This window comes from Calypte anna, chromosome 10 (assembly GCF_003957555.1).
Source record: "Calypte anna isolate BGI_N300 chromosome 10, bCalAnn1_v1.p, whole genome shotgun sequence".
NCBI classification, from domain to species: domain Eukaryota; kingdom Metazoa; phylum Chordata; class Aves; order Apodiformes; family Trochilidae; genus Calypte; species Calypte anna.
Genome location: NC_044256.1, coordinates 21,928,757 through 21,951,629, shown reverse-complemented (window position 1 = coordinate 21,951,629; position 22,873 = coordinate 21,928,757). Strand labels below are relative to the sequence as shown.

Here is a 22,873-nt window from a genome sequence, read left to right as displayed (position 1 = left end):
AGGGTTGAAAGGGACCTCAAATACATGTGGTTAAAGAATTTTAAGCTCTTAGAGATTAAACTGTTTGCTATCTCTCTCACTGGTGGGAAGTGCAAAATTTTGTAATGAGTAGCACGAATCACACTAGTCTGACACCAGATAAACATCTCAAACCAAAATAACTTCCTTTCTAAATGAGTCAAGCAGGAAGACCTTCTAGGGTAGACATTGCTGTTTGACTCCACGAGATATACAGGGAACAGAGTAGACTAATTCAGCTAATTCAGCTGAAAGGAACCTGCTGAAGGGAAGGAACCTACTTTTCAGCTGAAAGGAAACTAGACCAACTGTCTGACCACTTCAGGGCTAACCAAAAATTAAAGCATGTTGTTAAGGGCATTGTCCAAATGCCACTCAAACACTGACAGGCTGGGGACATCAACCACCTGTCCAGGAAGCCTCTTCAAGAGTGTGGTCACCCTCTTGGTAATGTTTTCCAATGTCAAGGCTGAACCTTCCCTGACAAGAGCTTTAAAACATTCCCATGAGCCCTACAGTGGGATCCCACCAAGGAGAGATCAGCAGCTCCTTCTCCAGTACAAAACCAGAATCAAAAATCTTGGTGACATCCACCACCTCCCCCTGATCCACTGGGTGTGTGACCTTATAATAGAAGGATATCAAATTATTTAAACAGAACTTTCCCTTTGTGAACCCGCTGACTGTGCCAAATATGTGCATATTTTTTTAAATGTCTCTCAATACTGTCCAGGTTCAAGTCTGAGATTTGGCCTTTTACGTCTTCTTCCTGAGTGAGAACAACAGCTTTGTCATTTTCTGTCAAAGAAAATTCTCTGGAAGCCTTGCTTCCAGAGATCGTACCATTCCTTTTTCCTCTGGAGCTCCATGAGAAGTTCCCTGTTCAGACAAGCTGGTTTTTTGCCTCACTTGCTTGACTTCAGTGCAGCAGAACTGGCTGCTCCTGAGCTCCTCAAAGATGTTTCTTAAAAACTGACCAGCACTTGCACCACAGACAAGAGTGGAAGGTCTTAAGGTCCATCAAGGTGGCTCAGTGAATGGAGGGTTAGCACCACCACAACTCAACAGCAGATGGCCTTGCAAACTGCTTAGTAGCTCCCTGAGTAGCTCAAAGTTTGCTCTCTTGAAGTCTAGGGTTGCAACTCTGCTCACCTTTTTCCTCATTACAAAAAAAGAAATGTATACTCAACCATTTCATAATCACTGTGGCCAAGACACCCACCTGCCATCACATCCCCCATGAGCCCTCCTCTGTTCACAACCAGCAGACATCTCCCTTAGTTGGCTCCCTGAGACAAGAAATCACTTTCCATGAACTCTAGGATTGCTCATCACAGCACTACAGAATTCCCAGTTGATATCTGAGAAGTTGAAATCTCCCTTAAGGTCAAGGGCTACCGATCCAAAGATTTCTTCTAGCTGCCTTTAGAATAATTCCTCAGTGCTTACACTCTGGCTGGGTGATAGGTATAGTGTATGTCCACTATGGTATCTCCTTTGTTTTTCATCTCCCTAATCCTCACCTAGAGGCTCTCACCCACATCATCCCTCCCTGTAAGGGCTGCACTATCAAACCTCTCTCCTACACATAGTGCAGCTCCTCTGGATCACCTGACCTGACAACTGATTCTAGTTTAAAGCCCCCATCAGAGGAAGCTATTGGAGTCCTGGGTACACTGGTTTCTTCCAGTGTCTCTACTGGAAGGATTGAGGAAAACACCACCTGTGCTCCTGAATCTTTTAGCATTCCTCATAGGGCCCTGAATTCTCTTTTTATCAGCCTTGGGCTTCTTCTTGCAACATCATTAGGACCCACATGAAAGGGCTGGTGTGGGGATCAGTTCAAAGGTTGTACCAAGCTCGTCAAGTGACACCCTTGATTTGGGCACTAGGGATGCAGCAAACCTCCCTGAAAAGAGGCTTTGGCCTGCAAATGGGTGCTTTCATCTGCTCAGGAGGGACTTGCCAATGATTGTAACTCTCTGTTGTTTCTTCTCAGCACTGGTCTTCATGCAGCTCTCATTGCGAGGAGTTGGTTGATCTGACCTTGGTGAGATTACTTGCACAGGTTCCTCCTCCTCTATCTTATCTGCTGGACCCAGAGCCTCACACCTGTTCCCCACAGGTAGCTGAGAGAGGTTCCTCTCACAGCTCCCTGGAGAAACCCACTTCCATTCTTCCCTCTCCCTAGTGAAGCTGCCCTCCTCCTGGCACAAAATACCCACCCTGGAGCTACCTCATTAGTGGCTGTGCTGAATTGGCTTGTGAGTAGCAGAGATGCCAGAGAACCCTTGGTCCATCTCCTTCTCAGCTTCTGCTGCAGAGAGATCAAAACTAGTCAGGACAGGTTCATCAAAAAGAAGAAACAGAAAGTTAAAATGTTTTTAAGAGGAAACATATGCTAAAATGCCATGTCTTTCATCAGATGAAATCACAAAGCTGTCAAGTCAGACTGTGATTATAAGATCAGGAGCTCCCACTGAAGTTTTATTAATATATGTTTAACATAAGCTGTAACTGTTTCACATGAAGGTTAAAAAATGTCTCTGAACCAGCAGAAGCTTGTCTTACTCCAGGAAAACTTGCAGGATGGGCTTTAAGGAAATACTTTGCTGTCAACTCTTGCTCCTGTGAAATACAGAGGCAACCATCTGTGGCCATACAACACCCCACTCATTGCTGGCTTTTGTCCTAATGGTGGTGGTGGAGATGAACAAAGAGAATATGAACAAAGGTTCCTGTTTTTGGCTACAGAAAGTTGGAAGAGGACGGGTATATTTTATCTAGTCTTATTTAGGCTAGTAGTGTGCATCCAGCTTGGTACTATCTCCTGTGCCTTTACACGAAGAAAAATAAACATTTTTAAATTGGAATTTATTTCACTATTAAAGTGCAATTTCCTTCTGTTGTCATAGCAGCAAAACCTAAAAAAAGTCTGAGAGAGACACGAGATAGGGGAGAAAGTCCATCTCCCTGTGCATTCAGGTAACATAAACAGAGTTCCCAGATCAAGAGACAAGCAAGGGCACACACAGGGTCCAGTAAAAGGTGTGATACAGCAGCACTGTACCCTCGAGACCTCTGATGTTTACATGACAACATTACATAAATTCCAGCTGAAAAATAATTTTTATTATATATATATATACAGAAGCACATGCCCCAGGAAGATATAGGCAAAGTAATTGGTCACTGAGTTTTAAACAGTTGAGAAAATCTACACAGATAATCAAAGGTACTGCACAAATGGATATATAGTGCCAATGTTCTGGACCTACCAGAGATCCAGGTATTTTCAGCTGTCATGATGAAATCAATTCATCCTCAAACAGGCCTTGTTGACTAGCTAGAGAATCTCTGTTTACCAGCAATAGCAAAAGAACTACCTCTTTCCCATGGGAAAAATGTGATGGTTAATACTCTAGCAAGAGGCCAACACAGTATTTCTGGCAAATACTATGAACAGAACCACTTGGTCTCTGAGAGGGAACTATCTTCTTAGCATTCAGCATTCTCCCTTTGGACGACGGCAGTCTCAATTCAAGGACATATTCAGGAGTGCTTTACAAAACTCAACTTTCAATATATCCTGTAAGATCAAGTCCATTTACATCAGTTTGTTTTAGCTTCAAACAAGTCCAATGACCAGCACTAGCTTTCTACAACAGGCTTTTCCTACAGCAGAGATGCCAGAAGGCTTCAGAACTCTGTGGCCTTCCTCAGTGTAGGTAGGACAGTTTATTTCTGGAGCTTCTGCCTTTGATATGGGCCCACTTACCAGATTATGGAACCCTTCAACACAGCCTGTGCAGTTTTAATCTTGTGATAAGGGTTCAGTGGATGAGAATACAGGAACAAGGCTGCTCTCACTTTGAGAAGTATGCAAGGACCTTCCATTGTGAGAGGTGCACAAATGCAATACACAGCAAGGTTATTAACTTAAGAGCAAAAAAAGTTTCTTGTTTCCTATTCCTTTCTGCCAATAACTAAATGACTGACATTATTTTACAGGCTTGTCAGGGCAGATATATGGCTGTTTTTAAATGGAATGCTCAGCAGGTCCAGATACACTAATTTTGGCCCTTCTTCAACAGGAGATGTGACTGAGCAAGAAATGCGATTTTGAAATTCAATTCATGTACCTTAGAGTGTCCACAACTTCCTTAGGATATGGATTTCAAACAGCACTGAGCCACAGAGCAAATCTAAGGGGTGGAAGAGAAGGAAGAGGCTTCTCTTTCTTTGTTTGTAGAGTTACCCCAAACCAACTCACTGATGTGGTGAAAGAGGGGGAAGATCCTGCAGTTCCTAGAGGTGTGGAAATACTATGAAAACTGAAGAATAATTTTCTTATTCCTACCACAGCACAATACTAAATAAAATGAATGGTGCTACCTCCAGCTACAGGAACTGGTTTTGAACGCTGGTTTTGAAGTTTGTAGCGTGAGGACCCTGGCTCAGAAAATGTAACACTCACTTAAAAATAGGGAAGGAATGGCAGATGTCCTGGAAGCATCCCAAGTTTCACCACTCGTGTCCTTGGACAGCAAGCCACCTGAATGCAAGTTGCTGGGAGCAGCTGCTCTTTAAGGGCTGATTTGCAAAAAGAAGGCAGCTGAGTGAAGTGCTGCCCTGAGTGAAGTGGTCAATAGGGAATTTAGGCCCAGGGATCACACAAAGGGCTGTGGCTCAAGAAGAGGCTGTCATTCCTCTTCATAGGTGGCCTGTGAAGCACAGGAGGAGCAGGACATGGAGAGCAAGCAGATAGGTGGCCACTAGCAGAGGCAAGTGGGTCCGGGAACGGAGGAGAGAACATAGCAGGCGCCGTAGTCCAGGAATATTTTGAGTCTAAAAGAGTAAGAGAGACCAGTCAGTACCACGAATGGATATGCCCCCAGCTACCTTCACTCAGACATCTCCAGGCCATGGAGGTAAGTTTTGTTTAAGCTAATAAGCATGAACATTCCCTAATCCATTCCACTGTCAGATTCAACCTCTGGAGCCAATCCTCCGTGAAATATTCCCCTACTCCTGCTCTCTGCAGATTTCTCATGAACCATCTCTCTCCAGTTCTTACCAACAGATTGCAAAGCATCTCCTTTTAACATCTTGCTCAAGGCCAGGTTGTATGAGGCCTTGTGCAAGGTCCCTAGTGGAAGGGCCCATGCAGGGGAGTTAGAACTAGATAATCTTTAAGGTTCCTTCCAACCCAAACCATTCTGCCTGATGACTATAAATTCCTAGCCCGTCTAAGTGACATAGAAGCAAATGGATTGATGGTACTTTTCTGCTGGAGCTTTGAGCTACTAGGATTCTGATTCACTCTCTGGGCTAGAAAAATAAAATAATTTTTTTGCTGCATTCCTTCATCCATGCAGCTGAAAGGACTCCTGAACTGACTGAAAGGACTTCTGTTGAAGCTGCTGTAGAGTGACCTTACTCTACAGGGACTCTTGCAGGAGTCCTCAGACAAAGTAACATCTACTGGATAAATTATAGCAGAAAAACCCCCAACCCCATCTATTCTAGTAATATGCATGAACAGAGCAGAATCCAGTTTTGGTTCTTGCCATAATTATGCTAAGACACCCAAAGTCTGAAAGAGGCCAGAGGGTGAACTTTTCAGCAGGACTTCATCCTTAGCAGGACAGGGCAGATGGCTGCCAAGCTGTCATCCTCTACAGCTCTTCACTTTGGAGTTAAAACTGAGAGGGTGGCTGAATGAGAGGGCAGACACCCAACATGACATGCACTGGGGACAGTAACATGTCCTGCTTATATGAGGGACTGGCCTTCAGTATTTCACCTGGAACCTGTGACCACATTTTAGGCACAAACAATGATGACCTCCATTTTGGTGTAAATTTAGTCTGCTGACACGAACTGTAGGAGAGCCACCATCAGAACAACACCTGGCTCCTGGCGTGTAAAGCAGCAACAGCAGAAAACTGCACAAACCCAGATAGATTTAAATGTGCCTGCAGAAGGATTAGGTGCTATAGGTTCACAGTTTTCACATCTTGCATCAGCCAGGGTTCACATTATAGACAACTGTGAATGCAAACGCTTACTTTGCTGAAATTATTATCCATGGAGTCAATCAGCAAGGAACGCTCGTGACCTGGAGTCACATCAATGCTAGCACTTGAGGAAGAAATCCACTCACTTGATTGCAACCTGCCACAAAAAAACATGAAATCAAATTCAGTTTCTTATAATGCCCCAAACCAACACTGTAGACAAACTTAGGAAAGGAGGTATTTCTTCAAAAAATAATCAACAATTGCAAGCAAGCCATGGCCTCACTTGACAAGAAGTGGTTTCATTTGTACTACTGCCATGTCTCCTGAGGTCAAGCTGAGCAGAAGGACTGGGTGATCCAACTAGCAGTAGTTCTCCTTCCTCTACAGGAAGCTGCTAAAACCATAACAGAGTGGGTGCACTTACTCAGTGCTAGCCACTTCTGTGGTCATAGTCATAGGGAAAAGTAAAACACCCATGCTGCATGATGTGCAGATCACTGTTCCTCTCCAGTGGACAGGACAATTCAGCTGCTGGTGGTGCAGTCCTTTCTTCTATGAGGTCAGGGTGACCAGGAAGGTTGGCAATTCTTCATCCCTTTGAGATTTTCAAAGGCTATCTGGACATGGTCCTGGGCAACTGGCTCTACATAGCCCTGCTTGGCTGGACCAGATGACCTCCAGAGGTCCCTTTCAAACTCAACCACTCTCTGCGAGGCATGGTAAAGTTGCTTTTATGCCCCCAATGACAATTGACAAAAGGATGTAACAAAATGCAGATGAACAGAGATAAGATCACCACAATTTTATGGTGACGTTGCCTGTTGGCTCCAGCTCACTCACCTCCTAATCTGATCCTGAGCTGCAGAGAGTGCCTCCTCTACAGCAAGACGACGGTCCCGTTCTTCCTCCAGATGCTCCTCGAGATACCTCAGATCCTGCTTTGTGCTGCTATGTAAATGTTCTGATTCAGACAGCCTGTCAGAAAACAACCAAACATGTGTCAAGAAAACGACTAATTCATAATATATTCCGTTTCTTCTGATGCAGCATGTGAACAGACTCCAACTCCCTTCCACTTCACACAGAAGACTAGTTACCTTTTATTAGTATATTTAAATTATTTGGAAAGCAAGAGAGAAAGTATACCAGGGGGCCAATAAAGGTGGGACACACACCCACAGAGAGGAAGCTCACTCTGGTGCGAGGCAATGGAGAAGCCAGCAGCTCGTCGAGCCCCAGGAGCAAGAAAAGCTCCTCCCGCTACAAAAGTAGATCTCTTGAAGCTTCTGTGTCACACTGGGAAGGAGTTCCTCGGCTTTGTCATCCACAGCCACATCTTCTGAAAATTATTTTCAACTGGTATGAGGAATCACGTGCTAGATCCAGGAGGGTTACACAGAATCATGTGCTGTCTCAGTTCCAGGCATTCTCAGGCTAACAGACTTGAGACCAGGACCACTGATACTCTTATGCAGTTAGTGAGGACCCAGCCCATCAAATCAAATCAAAGATGGTAGTGATTAGTCATAGCTGGTGACAGTCAACAAGAATTCCTGCTGCCTATTGCTTCCATTTTTTTAAGTTCTATCCAAAGAGACAACAGCAGCTGTCCAGTGCTTATAGCAGTTCCTCCATTTCCACAAAGTCCTAGTGTGGAACTGAGTTTTCCCAATGCTCTGATAGTAACAGAAATAGGCTCATCATTAGCCCAAAGACATCCATCAGGACTAACATTCCACCCCTCTTTTTTCAGGCTCTCTTTACCTCAGCTGCAACTCCTGGAGTTCTGGTGTGTAATTGCTGCTCTGAGGTTCATTCTTTTCTTGGGGTGCTCCTGGAGCAGCATCTGTTGCAAACAACTCCTGAAAGAAAGGGTGAAAGTGTGACAGACAGCACTGCATGAGGAAAGAAATTAGCTACAGCATTATGCAGTTAGTGGAGCAAGAAGCTTTTCCCCTCTTGCCCTAAAACAACGACCCATACCATGCATTTGTCTGCAGACTGCAGCTCCTGGAGCTGCCTCTCAAGCACCAAGCAGCGGTTCAGAACCTCACTGTAGTGCTGATGGCTCTCACAGATGTTCCGACTGCTACCACGCAGCTGGAGGGACAGGGCATTTTTCTCCTCAAAGACCTGAGATAGCTGAGAAAAGAACACAACTGCTAAGTAAATAACTCTAGGTATCGTTCTCTGAGTATTTCTGTGAAAGCAAAATTGTCCTCTATGTAACTGAGGGTCAGAATTCTACTGAGAACCACCACACTGAATGTTACTAAGGTGCAAGGACCAGTCACAATCTCCAACAGGATTGCTCCTGGGTGTCAGGGAAAGTTATGGAGCAGATCACCTTGAATGCCATCATACAGCACATGCAAGACAACCAGGCCTACCCTCTTCTTCACATTCCTCACCCCAGACTCTTCAAGCAAGTATAAGATATAATTGGTACCTTGCTGTTTAACTGCTGAATTTTGAGCTCTTTTTGGTGAAGTTCTTTCAGGCTGTCACTTAGCTGGGTCTGGAGATGTTTTGTCTCTGTTTCTAGGCTTGAAAAGTCCCCTCTCAGAACTTCTGAAGAAATCTGCCAGGGAAAATAAAATAAAAAATCCACTGCACCCATAATGACCCACTCTCCTATCAGTCCTCTCTGTTTAACATTCCAAGGTCAGATCCCAACATTATTTCTAGGCCTGGAACTTGACCTGCTCAAGCAAAAAACCAGTGTAGAATAAACAGAAATACTGAAAACACCTCTGCAAATCCAAACAATTAGGAGACATCAGTGAACTAGCATATACAATAGATCTTTCTCAAAAGCTGCCTTAAAGTTCTCTACAATACAGGAAGGAAAAAAAGTGTATGAATGAGAATAAGAAAAACAAACAAAAAACCCAAAGTAATGTCCACCCTGCTCTCATTCAACACAGACTAAAAGATTAGCACTGAGGCATGCTCCTGGAAGGCCTCATGTGTACATTGCTCTAGCCTCTTCTTCACTTATATGAATGTGAGTCAAAGGAATAAGGGGAGATTTCCTCCCTCCTCCACTGGCATCAAAGCTTTTTACTGGAACATCACACACAGGAGAGTGTGGGCAGGAGAGTTCTTTCCATGCTCGTCATGGAATGGTGTTGTACATGCAGCAGGCAAACAAAACACTCAGCATATTCCAGCTCCACTTTCGGGACTGAGATACAGGGAAAAGAAGGCAGGAAGTGCAATGTTCAGCCCTCAGCCTCTGCACTTGAGTCAGGATTGTAGATTCCTGCCACAGTAAAGACAGCGGTAAAAATTCAACAGGAAATTTAACAATTAAAATGTGACAGTAAAAAAGAAACTAAACCAGAAGATTCAAGATGCAAAAGGCAATTCTAAGACAGCGAGAAAGACCTAAGGTGTATAGGAAGCCCTGTCTCTTCTACTCTCTCTCTTGACACATTAGGAACCATGAATTAATAGATGAGAATGTAAAGGTATGACAGAGTTTCTGATCCAGGTTGTTTTGTTGATACAGTTCTTGGAGGCCACACAATAAAATGATACTGTATGATCCCAGCCTGTATGAGCTGAATGCATCACATGCAACTCTGGCTGAATTTCAAGCCTCACACTTCCATGCAGTAAGGAATCTGTGTGTTTCCTCCCACCTTTGTTTGGTACTGCTCCTCCACAATTTGAGACTTGCTGAGGGGCAGTCTCATTTCTTGCATGATCCTTTGCAAATGGTTCAGTTGCTTGTCTTTTTCTGCTATGACCATCAGGTACTGCTCCTTCATGCTGCTGTTCTGCTTTTCCCAGGTAGTTTTCTCTTGCCTGCCCAGTACAACACAAAGGAAATTACCAGTATCACTTATGATATCCTGACATCCAGTTCAGAATGAGCTGAAGATGACTCTACTTCCTAACATTACCCCAAGCCAGAAAAGAAGTTTCAAAACTGAACCAGAATTGCAGCACTGATCCCAGCATGCAAATTCAAGGCCTTGGCTTCAGGTACATTGTAGAAGGTAGATAGAAAATAATTCTCTTTTATCAAGAGATAAATAAAATTATAAGTTTTTCCACACTTCACAGGATCTGAAGTGCTAATCTGAGGATCAGATCAGGGGGAGGGAGGAGCACCAAAAGTTTTTTATCACTTTGGGCAAAGACACGCCATACAACTTTCCACAATAAAACTCCTCCCCTTTCACTCCAGGCTCAGTCATTGTCAGATGGAGTAGAAGTCCCTGAAACAATTTTTTCCCCCATTTTTAGAACAGAGCATATTTGACTTGTCCCAGCCCAGTTGTCGATGACAATTTACTAGAGTTGAATTACAGACTTTTCTTAAAAATAGAAGACATAAAGGAAGTGAAACAAAGGATTAGGCATACAAAATTGGTATTTTCTAAATTAAGTCAGTGGGATAATAAGGGGTGCTCATCATTATCTTGGAATGGAGAGTTCTGTGATACACATAAGCTCCAGTACAAGGAACAGCCTGAGTTCCCTCTCAAACACATGATGTTAGCCACCACTGACAAAAGAAATAATAATTAGAGAAGGTCATTGATTTATTTCACACAGGCATTCCCTTCCACTACACTGAGCTGCAACCCTTCACCCTAAGTGTCAGGCAAAAGCTGAGCAAGAGGAATGTGTGCTCAGGCCTGAAGAAGACCGAGTGATGCAGCGGCAGCTGATCCAGGTAAGGGGCTATCAGTGCTGCCTTTGCCTTCTGCCCACAATTGCTCTGAATCAAAGACACACAATTGCACATTTATATCTGTGAGGCAGTAAGACAGACAATTCTCACCTGAGCTGCTGGAGCTCCTTCTGGTATAACATGCTTTCTTGCTTCAGTTGTTCTTGGAGATAGAGCTGTCTGTCTGCATCTTGCTGGTACTCCTGCAGCTGGGCTTTTAAACGAGAATTTTCAGCTGATTCTACCCCTATAAGTATGTATTGCTGCTGCAGGTTCTTCAGCTCTCTCACCTTTAATTAAAGGGAAAGATCAGAGTGTGTGACAACTGAGCAATCAGGTTGATTATTTATAGGCTTTTAAAAGCATTTCTCACTGTGGCATCTGGAGGGAAAAAAGCCACATTCAGATGACTAGAAAACTAGAGAAACTAGAAACCGGATCAATGATTACAGCACTCTACTAGAAACAGGCACATGGTGTGATTCTTGGGGTGCCCTACACAGGGATAGGAGTTGGACTTGATGATCCTGATGGGTCCCTTCCAACTTGGCTAGTTCTATGATTCTATATAAAGAAACTGCCCAGGAAAAAACTGTCAGAGAATTATATTGTGAATGAGTAGTGAGTTGAGACCCCAGGCTACAACACTGATTGCCTTACTCAGAGGAAGAAAAAGTGAGACAGAAGGAGCTGATTAAGAGTAACTCCTGAAGTTGGCATCTACTGTAAGCCAGGGAACTGAGGAACTAAAATCTTTCTGACACTCAGACTGGAATTAGAAATAAGTTGTCATTACACATCCATCACTACAATCATTTTTCAAAGACCAGAGGACATGACTGACCCTAGAGACAGGGAGGTGATTAATGAGTCAGGAGATCCCTCTACTGAGGATCTATCAGTATCAGTAGCACTACACAGTCCAACAGGAGACATAAATCTACAAATAACAGATATAAAATGGACAAGGAAGATATGTTTAAGACAGTATCACAAAGTGTGTTGTGAATTAACAGAAGAAAAAACTTAGACAGGCTGAGTGACTGTCGAAGATTGTAAAAGTCTGCCATCTGACCAGCAACTAGAACTCTGAAACTTGCTGAGCTGCACTGTGCCAGAGACTGTACCAACACCAACATATCCAAAAGAATGCTTTGGATCTGTCCTGACAACCTGCTGCCATGAAAAGCAGCAGACCCAAGTCTTTGCTCCAGTCTCTTCTAGAAATCAAATCAAACACACAAGGTTCCACAGATGTGGACCAACATTCTGAATCTTACTTCCATCATTCCATATTTTAAATCAAGCTAACAAGAGAAACCTCCCTGCAAGGTCAGAAATCACAGCTTCAGTATGCTGGAGAAGATAACACAGATGGCACAAAGTAAACCCAAAGGATCTCATGGAGTGTACAACCAAATGCAGAGGTCAGTGGGAGGCAACTCCATTACCTTGGAAAGGTCATGGTGACTGGGGAGGTTCCTGGGGACTTGAAGAATGTAAATGTCACCCCTACCTACAAGAAGGACGAGAAAACTGGGAAACTCCAGGTTAGTCAGCCTCATCTCCATCCCTGGGAAGGTCATGAAGCAACTACTTCTGCTCCATGAAAAAGCAGGTTGCAAGAGAAGTTGTGGAATACCTACCAATGCAGATATGCAGCATCTGACTGGACATAGTTTTGGGCAACCTACTCCAGATGACTTTGTTTGAGCAGGGGAGTTAGACTAGATCTTTAGAAATCCCTTCCAACCTCAACTATTTTGTGATTCTGTGAAGGCAATGATCTATGTTCTACATTACAAATACAAGATCTAAGTACTGAATTTTAAGATCTGAAGATCCAAACCTATGGGGCTTTAAGCAAGAGCAGGTGAAAAGAACAAGGACTTACTACTCTGTCTCTGTCATTCTGCAAGGAGGAGAGTGCCTTCTTAAGACTCTGAACTTCTGAAGGAGTGGTGGGAGTGCTCCCTTCTGCTTGTTGCTTCACTTCTTCAATCTTACGTGCTTTGCTCAATTCACTCAGCAGACGGTCTCGCTCATCCTGTAGGCTTGCCATAGCCTTGGAAAAAGACTTGACTTGGTTGGAAGAGTCTTCCAGCTTCGAAGATAAATGGAGAAGCTCATCATCTTTGGCCCTGAGCTTCTGATTAAGATTCTCAATCTGGGCCAAGAGACCTCTTTCATCAGTGGCTTTCTGCAGTTCTGCCAGCTCAGACCTCACTGTATCTCGGTTGCTGGCAGTGGAAAGCTGCTCCTCTTGTAGCTGAACCATCTGTTTCTGAAGATCCTGCACCAGACTCTTTTGTTCCTTCAAGTCTACAGAGTATTTCTGTTTCAAAACATGAAGCTCTTCATTGGCCTGGTCCCAGCTATCCTGAAGAGAGCTCATGGACTTCCCAAAAGACTGAATTTGAGCTCTGAGATCTTTATTTTCATCTGTGACTGAAAGATATTTTTGTTCCATTTCCATCAAGTCCCGTGCCAACTCTGCTACTCTCTCTTCTGCTGTTTCTGTTTCATTCCTCATTATCCCTGCATCATGATGTAGGTGCTTCAATTCCTTCCGAAGCCTGTCCTCGGCTTCTTCCACTCTCTTGGCTGCATCCCTCTGAACACATACTAGTTCCCCCTCAAGTTCTCTTATCCTTTTCTGTGACAAGGAAAGCTTATGACTCAGTTCCTGTGCCTCTTCTTCTTGGGCCTTCAATTGAGCTTGACACTCCATTACAGGACCCCCCTCTCGTAATGCTGTCACCTCACTCTGCACCTGAGACAAAGAGGATGTAAGGGCTTCAATCTCCTGAGACATACTGACTTTATCCTCTCTCAAGGCCACCATGCTCTTCCTGAGGTCATCCTGAGTTTGCTCAGACTCCTTCAGCTGTGTTTCTATGACTGTCTTCTCCTTTTCCAGGGCTTGGATCCGCTGAAGTTGTGTTTTGAGAAGCTGCTTCTGCTGGGAGTCCTTTATTGTAATCACTTGGTTTAGATCCTCTCTATACCGCACCAGCTCTGCATTCAGCTTGGCATTCTCAGAGTTGAGGTCATCCATCCGGCTATGAAAACTTCTGATTTCTTCCTTCAGCTTGTTGTTTTCATCAGCAGCCTCTTGAATTAGCTGGTCCTTTTCCAAGATTATACCAAGATGTCGCTCCTCCAGTTGCTTATAGTCTCTCAGGATACGGTCTCTATCATCTTGCAAAGAGGACATGGACCTGGTGAAGGAGTCCAGTTGTGCCTTCTGTTGCTTACTTTCTTCTCTGGTTATTTTAATCTTTTCATTGAGATGATCAAGTTTGCTAAGAAATTGGTTCTTCTCATTTTCCAAGGCTCTTTTATCTTCTTCCTTCTTACTTAGCCTATGCTGCAACTCTTTCATCTCCTCAGAATGCTGCTGCTGTAATTCAGATAGAGCAGCCATAACTGCTTCTTCCTTGGCAGACAGCAAACTAATGATTTTTTGATCCTTGGCACTCGTTTCTTCATGCAGCCTATTTGTTAGGTCCTTTGAGGCTTGCAGATCAGCCTCAAGCTGTTCACAGCTGAACTTAAAATTCTGGATGCTGGTCTCTTGTTGCTTGACTAAGCTCCCCAGCTCTTCTCTGACCAAGTCACATTGGGTGAAGGAATTCTGTAAGTCAGCAAGCTGGTCTCTCAGGCTGCTGATCTCTGACTCCAGTTTCTGCTGCTCATTCTGAGACCTGCTGTACAGTTTTTGAGATTCTTCAAGCTGGGTCAAAAGCTCCTTTTTTTCCTCCTGCAACATTTCACATGTCTTTTGATGATGCTCAATCTCCTTCCTGGATTCAGACTCCCAGCATTTCTTGTTGTGTTCCAGCCTGAGAACAGAGAAGAAATCAGAAGTCCATCACAAGTTGAGGAAGTATCTCAATACCCAAAACCACAGTAATAATTTTCATTGATTATACTAACTTGTAAAAGTCACAAAATTAGTTTTACTTTAAGAAAGCAAGCTGGAAATATCCAGATTATTAGTTTTTCATCGATTTAAGATTCAAGGCATCTTTTAAAGTTCTGGCTGCAATGCTGTCTGAAAGGGGGTGGTGCTGGGGGAATATTTTCTTTTAAAGTTTCCCAGCGAGATACAACTTTATGCCAATAGTGAAAAAAAAAGAAGGTTAAACATTGAATGCTATTACCTTCTTTTCATTACATTATTTCTCTCATTTATTGTAGCTAAATAAATAAATAAAAATCTATGAAACTGCTATTCTCATGCTTGATGCTAATTTCATGTTTCAGCATATAAAGATACAGTATTTTGATCACAAACTTTACAGAACAATTTTACTCGTGTAAGAGCAGTTTGGTTTTGAATTTTGGAAATTCCCTGATGTGTACCTGGATACATTTCCATAGCTCCATCTTTCCCTCAAAATCTATTTTGGGATTTAACGGAATTACGTATCCCAATGCTCCCTTGACCTGTTAAGACCTGAATGCAACAACTCTGTCCAAAAGCTCCTGTTTCATATTTCAGATTAAGAAAGACTCCATATAGTACTCAGATGGCTACTGCTTGTCACAGAGAACAGATTTAACCTTATGCTGAGAAGGAATATTTTACAGTGTTAATCTCCTTGTATCCTTGTGCAGACAACAAATACATAGTAACTCCCAACAACATAATTTCAAACCTCTTTCTATTCAAACATAACTGATCCGTGAGATAAGGCTTTATGTTTAAGGTTTTATTAGGAAGATTAATTCTGCCTCCATCTTAGGCATTCATTAGTTTAGCCATATTTACGTACTCAAAGTTCTTTCTGGTGTAAAAGGGGGATCATACCTCACCTTTGGCTGCTGCATTGTCAAAAGGAAATACAGGAATACCATCTGAAGTCATTATCATCTCCTTTACCTGGATATCTGAGTCTGAAGTTCTTCAACATGCATGGTCATCTGTTTCATCTGGTCCTTGAGGACAACACAAGTTTCCTCTTTTGAATGTATTTCTTCCTCCATCTTTTGAATGGTTTCAGTGAATTTCTTCTCCCACATTTTTGATTCACTGATCACTCTATCCCTGTCATCCTGAAGGGATGACATGCTCCTGGTGAAAGCTGCAAGCTGGGCTAGGGTTTTGTTTAGGCTGCCTTCCAATTGCTTGACTACTTCATCTTTTGTCTTCAAGGAGGCTTGAAGCTCACCAAGAGCTGTTTCTGTATCATCTTTCTCCCTCTGCAAAGCTGCCAGCTTTTCTTCCATGTTCCTGATTTCCTTTAAGTGCTTGTCTTTTTCCTGCTCCAGTCTTCTCTCAAAGTCCTCATCTTTTTTTTTCATTTGAATCTTAATATTCTCTTTGTTTGCCTGCAGCTCTTCTTTCACTTTGACACTCTCTGCTAGAACCCTTGCTGCCTCACTCTGGGTATCATCCAACACTACTCTGCAGAGTGCAAGCTCCGCTTGGGCTTTCTTGGTGTCTTCTACTGCTTTATCTAAATTCTCCTTGGCTGCTTCTGCCTCTTTCTGAGACTCAGTCTGCACGAATTCCAGAGCTTTAATAGTTCTTTCTAAACTACTGTTCTTTTCCTGGCTCTTAATACAGTCCTTCTGCAGCTGCTTAATCTCCTGCTGTTTCTCTTTCAGCAGCTCCTGAAGCTCCTTTACATGTGTGCTGCTGTCTCCCCTCCAACTGCATTTTGCCTTTTCTACAGATTCCTTTTGCTTTTCTGAACTTGCTTTGCTTTTCTCCTTTGCCATCTGACATTTCTCCTCCTCCAGTTCATGCATCATTCTCTGCAAACTCTGAACCTCCTGTTGCAGTTGCTCATTTTTGATCTGGAAGTCTGTTGCATCTTGCTGATAGTTTCCAATACTCCCATTAAGTTCTGCCAGCTGATTCATTAGCCTTTCTTCCAAATCGTCCTTCTCAGCTTCTAGCCTGTCTTTCAGTTCTGTCATCCTGACAAGGTCATCTTTGGTTTTTTTGACTGTTTGTTCCATCTCTTCAAGTGTGTCCTGAAGAACATTCAATTCATAGAGTTTCTCTTTCATTTGGGTCTCTAAAGCCTGTTTCTCCCCTGCTAAAGTCTCAACACACATGCGGATGTCACCCAGCTCTTGCTCTGAAGCCCTCCTGTTACCTTCTAGTTCTGTAATTCGCTCTCTGAGTTCAGCTATCTGCTGTATGTAGGTACCAAGTTCTTCATGGGGGCTACTGCCTGCAGATGCTTTTTGTTCCAGTTCTTCAGTAGGAGAGTCTGGTCTAAAACTTTTCTCCACTTGATTTTCAGTCCTGTCCGTTGGTGCAGCAACTGCCTGATTTGTTTCTTCCCCTGTTGTCTTCTGAGCAGCATGCTTGTCCACCAGTTCTCTGCTTTCCTTCAGCTTAAATTCTGTTAGCTGCAAATGATGCTTTAAGTCTGTGATCTCTTTATTAAGAGACTCCTTTTCAGCCATTACTATCTCAAGCTGAGCAGAAAGAGACTGGTAATCCCTCCTAGAGCTTTCCAGCTCTTCTTTCAGGCTAGTATTTGTAAAGACATCTCCAGCCCTGTGCAGCTCTCTATCTGTAGAATGCATTTCTGCTCTTAGGTTCTCATTTTCCTCTTCTAGTTCCAGGATCTTTTGTTGCTTTGATTTTGCAAATTTCCTCATTTTCTCCTTCATTCCATTGATCTCCTGTCGAGCCTCCTGTAGTTGCTTATCCGTTTCCTCTTTTTTGGCTTCAACACTTTTTAGATTCATGAAAATTGCCTGCTTTTCCTGCCTAACACTTTCCAAAACACGCTGAATCCGCTCAGTTTCATTGCTCACATTCTCATAGGACTGCAGGAGAGTTTCATATTCTTTCTGCAGCTCTCTGTATTTCTCCTGCCACTCAGAACTCTCTGTGGCTTGAAAGCATTTCAAGGATTCCACCTCCTTCTCCAGCTCCTCCTTCTCCAGAACAACTCTATCCAGAGTTAATGTAAGGTTTTTACAGCACCCATCAAGATTCTGATTTTCTGTAAGTGCTTTATCAACTTCTGCAATCAGTTTTTCTCGTTCTTCAGTGAGGCTGGCTAGCTTTTCTGTTAAAGTTTCTGTTTCTTTAGCGTGGCCACATATTTGGCTTTCCATATTATTCAATTTGTCATTAAGATTTTCAATTGTAGTTTTAGCAGTAGCCAGCTCCTCTTTCAGAGACTTGCTCTCCTTCAGTGCCTCTTTTCTAGAGATAAGGGCAGCTTGCAACTTTCTCTGCATTTGATTCTTCTGTTTAGCTGCTTCTGCACCCTCGTCTTGCTTCTCCTGAATTTCAAGCAACTCTGTCTGCAGTCGTTTGCTTTCATCCTCATGTACCTGAGCTTGAGTTTCCAACTGACTACATAGTCTCTTGACTGAATCCTCTCTTTCCAGCAACTGTGCCTGCACATTACTGAGAGCTTCACTTTTCTCCTGTAACTGCAAGTTAAGAAGTTCAATTTCTTCATCCTTTTGCTGCATAAGTGTTTTCACATCTTCCAGACTGCCCTCATTAGAGATTTTTGCTTGACTCCTCTCCAGTTCCGTCTGAAGACTTGCTGCCTTAGCTTCAGCTTGGTCAGAGGTTCTCTTCAACCCTTCTATCTCCTGAAACAACTGTACTATGTGCTCTTGCAACTGAGAGACTAGTCCTGATTTGCAAGCAAGTTCATTTTGCATATGGTTAATGTTATATTCCAATTCCCCTTTCTCCATCTGCAATTTTTCAAGTTTTCCCTTTAATTCTTCCCCAGAAACATCTGCAACTTGCACAAGTTTGCTATCTGTTGTATTTTTTGCATCCATGCAGGAAGAATCCAACCCACCTTGATTCCCAAGAACAGTTTCTGTTGATTCTTTCTGTTCTTGGAGCTGTCTGAGCTGAGCTTGGATGCTCTCCTTCTCTTTGCTTTGCTTATCAAATTGTTCTTGTAGGACATTGTAATCATCCTTCTGCTGTTTTAGCTGTTCTCTGTGATGCCTGTCTTTTTCTTGAGCCTTTCTTATAGTGTCTTTGCGAGATATCAGGGCTTCCTGCAGTTTTTTTTGAAGTTGTTCTTTTTCTTGTACAAGAGTTGAAATCCTCTCTTTAAGAGAAGATTTTTGGTCTTCTTCAAGATTTATAGCTGCTAGAGTATTTTTTCCATTTTCTTCATAATCTTTTGGGCTTTTATTGGTTTCATCTACTTTGTCAGCAACTGCCTGACTCTCCATGATTTTGATTTCATCCTCATTTGAGACAATGTTTGTCTTTCCTTGCAAGCTTCGCTTCATTTCCTCAATCAGTGCCTGCAATCGTGCTGCGGTAGTTTCTTTATCCTGCAGGTCCTTCTGTATGCTCTGCAACTCAGATTCCTTCTCAGAAAGCAGCTGAATCAGATACTCTTCACTGGGATGGCTTTCGAGATTCACTTCTCTGCTCATCACACTTGTTATATTTTCTTCCCCTTCAGTTTCCTGAGCCACTGAGGTTTCTGAATCTTGCTCTCTTCTCAATTGTACTAATTCATTCTCTAATTTTCTGACCTTCTTCAGAAGCTCCTTCCTGTTAACAAGGGCTGCTTGCAGCTTCTGCTTGACTTGCTCATTTTCTTTTTTCAGAAGTTCAAGTTCATTCACCAATCTGTCACTTTCTTTGCACGCTGCCTCTGTCTCATGCTGCTGCTCAGACACAGCACATTTCAGATTTTATTTTTTGCTTCTATGTTTTGGTCTCTTTCTTCCTGGGCTTTAATAACAGGACTCGTTTGCTCCTTAAGACTCTTCAGCTCATTTCCTAGAGAAAATTTCTCTTCATTCAGCAGGACCATTTTCTCAGACATGCTGACGCTGATCTCTGACATCTGTCGGTCTTTCTCCAGCAAGGTTTGTTTGCAGGCTCTCTATAGACCTGGTGTGTTCAGCAACGAGTTGTTTCTAAGCTTGCTGTTTCACATCTCTTTGAGGCTAAGTTTTGGGAAAGCTCTTCTAACTCAGCTGTATTCTTCTTCAAAAGTTGTTCTAGATCAAGAACTTCACATTCCTTCTTCTCAATCTGGCTTCTCAGATCCTTTAGTTGCACGTCCTGGTTAGAAAGCTGAAGCTGTGCTTCATCCAAGTCTTTTTGCAAAGCTTCAATTTTTATCTCCTTGGATTTAAATTCATTTTTAAGGCTCTGGATTTGTTCTCTCAGAAGTCTGCTTTCACTGTCTGACAATCTCTGCTTTTCTGAAAGAGCTAGATCTTCCTCAAGTTGCTTCACTCGCTCTTTCAGTTCTGTTATGGTAGAAAGTTCCTTCACTTGACACAGGAGCTGATCTCGTTCTTCAGTCAAGACACAAAACACTCTGTCGGAATCCTCTATTTTTTTTCTGTATTCCTCAGCCAACTGCTTTAGCCTATTTATTTCAGCACTTTTTTCTCCTAGATCTTTCTTATAGGCTTCTTGTGATTTCTGCAGAGTTATTTGCAGTTCTGTACTTTGGTTTTGTAACTTTATAATTTCTTGAGCCGGAGAGGTGCCAGGCTCTGGATCTGCTGCAGGGACTTTTTGCATTGCCTCCATCTCCCGTCTGCAGGGAACAGTGCTCCCATGGCACACTGCTTGAAGACTGCTTTTGTTTTCCTGAAGCACACCAATTTGCTGCAGTTCTGTTTCTTTCACTAATGAGCTACTGTCTGACTCATTTGGTGTATCTGAAGCCTTCTGCTCTTCCCTCTCATGTAACCATATCCAGGAATTATCTTGTAGCTGGTTAACTGCTTCTCCTGTTTGGTTACTTGTAGAAGCTTGGCCATTTGGGCCCTTGAGCTGACTTCTCAGAAAATCTATTTCTTCTTGGGCTTCCTTCAGTTCCAGCAGCAAAACTGACAGCTCCTTCTGTTTCTTTACAGCAAAATATTCTAGAATTTCAGGGGGACAATTTTCCTCAGTAAGCTGCTTGCTTCCATTGGGAAAGCCAACTGTGCTTGCCTAAAAGAAAATAATAGATTTCAATTTTCCTTTTAATCCTGTGAAAGGATCACTTTTAGAAGTATTTTTTGCTCCCCACATTTCGAAGTTTAAGAATACCCTTTCTTGAGCTGGCTACTGCAATAAATAGTAGCCTCACTAATAACAGGAGGACTCCTCAGGTAATTTCTGTTAATTTCCATTTCTGAAGTTGCAACATGAGAGATTCTGGCTTTAGGATTATGCCATAAACGTAACTTCCTATTCCTTTATTTCCCATTCTCTCTTGATTACAAGGTAGTATTATTCTGAAGTGTTTCGATTCTGTGATTCTCACAAGCTTTCAAGTGTTACTTATCCAGCCATTATTTCCTATCCACAGTCTCTGAACGAGGAGGTTTTGTCCTCTGTTCCATCTGTCCATCTACCATGGCAAAGAAACAGTGCAGAATCCAATAAGCCAGTCTGTGTCCGTCTCCAAGGTGAGAGCTCTAGGCAGAGCATTTGGACCGACATGCTTGGCTTTTTCCAATTAACTATCTTAGGGTTTCCTAAGATACCCCCCAATACAGATTACAAAAGAAAAGCAGTTACAAATGCTTCCCAGAAAGCACAGATCATCAGCCCACCAATAAGCCAATGTCTCGTGTTGTAAAGGCTGTCTGGTCACCAGTTTGGAGGGCAGAAACAACTTATGGGCGACCATTAAAGGAAAGTTCTCTCTTAAAGCCTGTTGCAACAACCACTTTACATTAGGGGATATTTAAAATACAACTCTTTGGAGATTTTAAACTAGGTAAAGTTTTCATATCTACAGATGTATACAATACTGAGAGGAAGAAAAGTTCTGGACTAAGTTTGTACCTCAGGGAGCACCAAAGAGTCATCAAAAGGCTTCTGCACTTCAGAATTCACCAGCTCTCCTGACACACCTAGTGAAAAAAGGTACACTTGTCATCATCACTATAAGACATTAAACGTAAAGTCAGAAGGTAGGTGGAGAGACAATATATGAGACTGGAGCTTGTCTAGTTTCTGGTGTAAGAAAAAAGAAAAGAAAAAAAGTTTGAGCCTACGCATTACACCCATGTATCCCAAATAGCTCTGCACATGCTAAACCACCGTCATTTGCTACATCCTGGCATCACCTAAGTCCACACTAATCTCTAGAGAACAACAAAGAGGCAAAAAGACAACTGAACTAGGTAACAGGTTGTTTGGGTTTCTTTGGTTTTGTTTGGGTTTTTTTAAGTTTATTTGGAGGCAGAGGCGGTGGTGGTAATTCCAGGCACAAAAAGAAGCTAATTAGCTTGCAGAAAGGAACCAATTCTTCATCTTAATTCTCTATCTTATATATCAGCCTTGCATCTAACAAACACTTCCTCAAACTCCTAACAAACTCTTCCTTTCTCATCTTAGGAACCACCTCTTTTCTTCTGATATATCCTATCCGCTCCATATTACAATGTTCTCTTCTACCCCATGTGCATGTTTCTCCTGTACATCTTTAGACTCTGACCTCAAAGCTCCTCTTTCCAAATCACTGTTTCTCCCTGAAATTTGCCACATTTCCACAGTTTCTTGTCACATGCCTTATTCTGTGTCCTCACCTGTAGAAAAGCAGTCTACACCAGAGGCTGAGTTTCCAGAGTCTGCAAGTCTTGCAATTTTATCTCAGGTCCAACATTTCTATTCTGTTGGTAAAAGAAAAAGTACTCAGTTTTGAACCATGATCTTTGCATCAGAGGACAGCTATCTAGGCTGCTTGCTTCTCTGCCAAACTATTAGCCCCAACTTTAGATGCAGCTCTGATGCCTAATGAAATAAACTAATGCATCTAATTTCTTCATCCTGAATTTCCACTTTTAAGTTAACATGCACCTAAAATGAACAGTTTTATTTCTGGCTAGTTTCAAACACATCACAACAAACAAGTGCTACCACCAGTTATGCTTCTGTGGGAAAGGGTCTGAATGAAAGTAGAGAGACTACAAGTCAGAACTAAGTCTAAAAAAAGCTACTCCCTCCTTGCTCTCAAAGGAAAAAAAAAAAAAAAAAAGAAAAAGGAAAAAAAGGAAAAAGAAAAGGGATAAAAAAAAAGGGTGGGTGGAAACCCACCAACCTAATAACAGAAAAGCTGAAAACCAAATAAATTTTTCAGAATTTACATTTACTGCATTACCGTAACTACCTAGAATGTAAGGGACAGGACACTAACAGGCCTCCAGCCCCAAGTTC

General features: G+C 42.5%; 1 protein-coding gene across 1 annotated transcript in view; it reads right to left on the bottom strand.

Annotated features, from left to right (window-relative positions):
- Positions 1-2,402: 2,402 nt before the first annotated feature.
- Positions 2,403-22,873, bottom strand: part of LOC103526134 (golgin subfamily B member 1) — a 45,173-nt gene continuing 24,702 nt past the window's right edge. The window contains 16 exon segments of the mRNA XM_030456656.1: positions 2,403-4,866; positions 6,090-6,195; positions 6,882-7,016; positions 7,806-7,903; positions 8,025-8,183; positions 8,491-8,622; positions 9,689-9,854; positions 10,840-11,018; positions 12,623-14,573; positions 15,617-19,391; positions 19,394-19,574; positions 19,576-19,617; positions 19,619-20,656; positions 21,500-21,567; positions 22,246-22,275; positions 22,278-22,350. Coding sequence (XP_030312516.1) covers positions 4,732-4,866; positions 6,090-6,195; positions 6,882-7,016; positions 7,806-7,903; positions 8,025-8,183; positions 8,491-8,622; positions 9,689-9,854; positions 10,840-11,018; positions 12,623-14,573; positions 15,617-19,391; positions 19,394-19,574; positions 19,576-19,617; positions 19,619-20,656; positions 21,500-21,567; positions 22,246-22,275; positions 22,278-22,350 — 8,268 coding nt within the window. The 3' untranslated portion in view covers positions 2,403-4,731.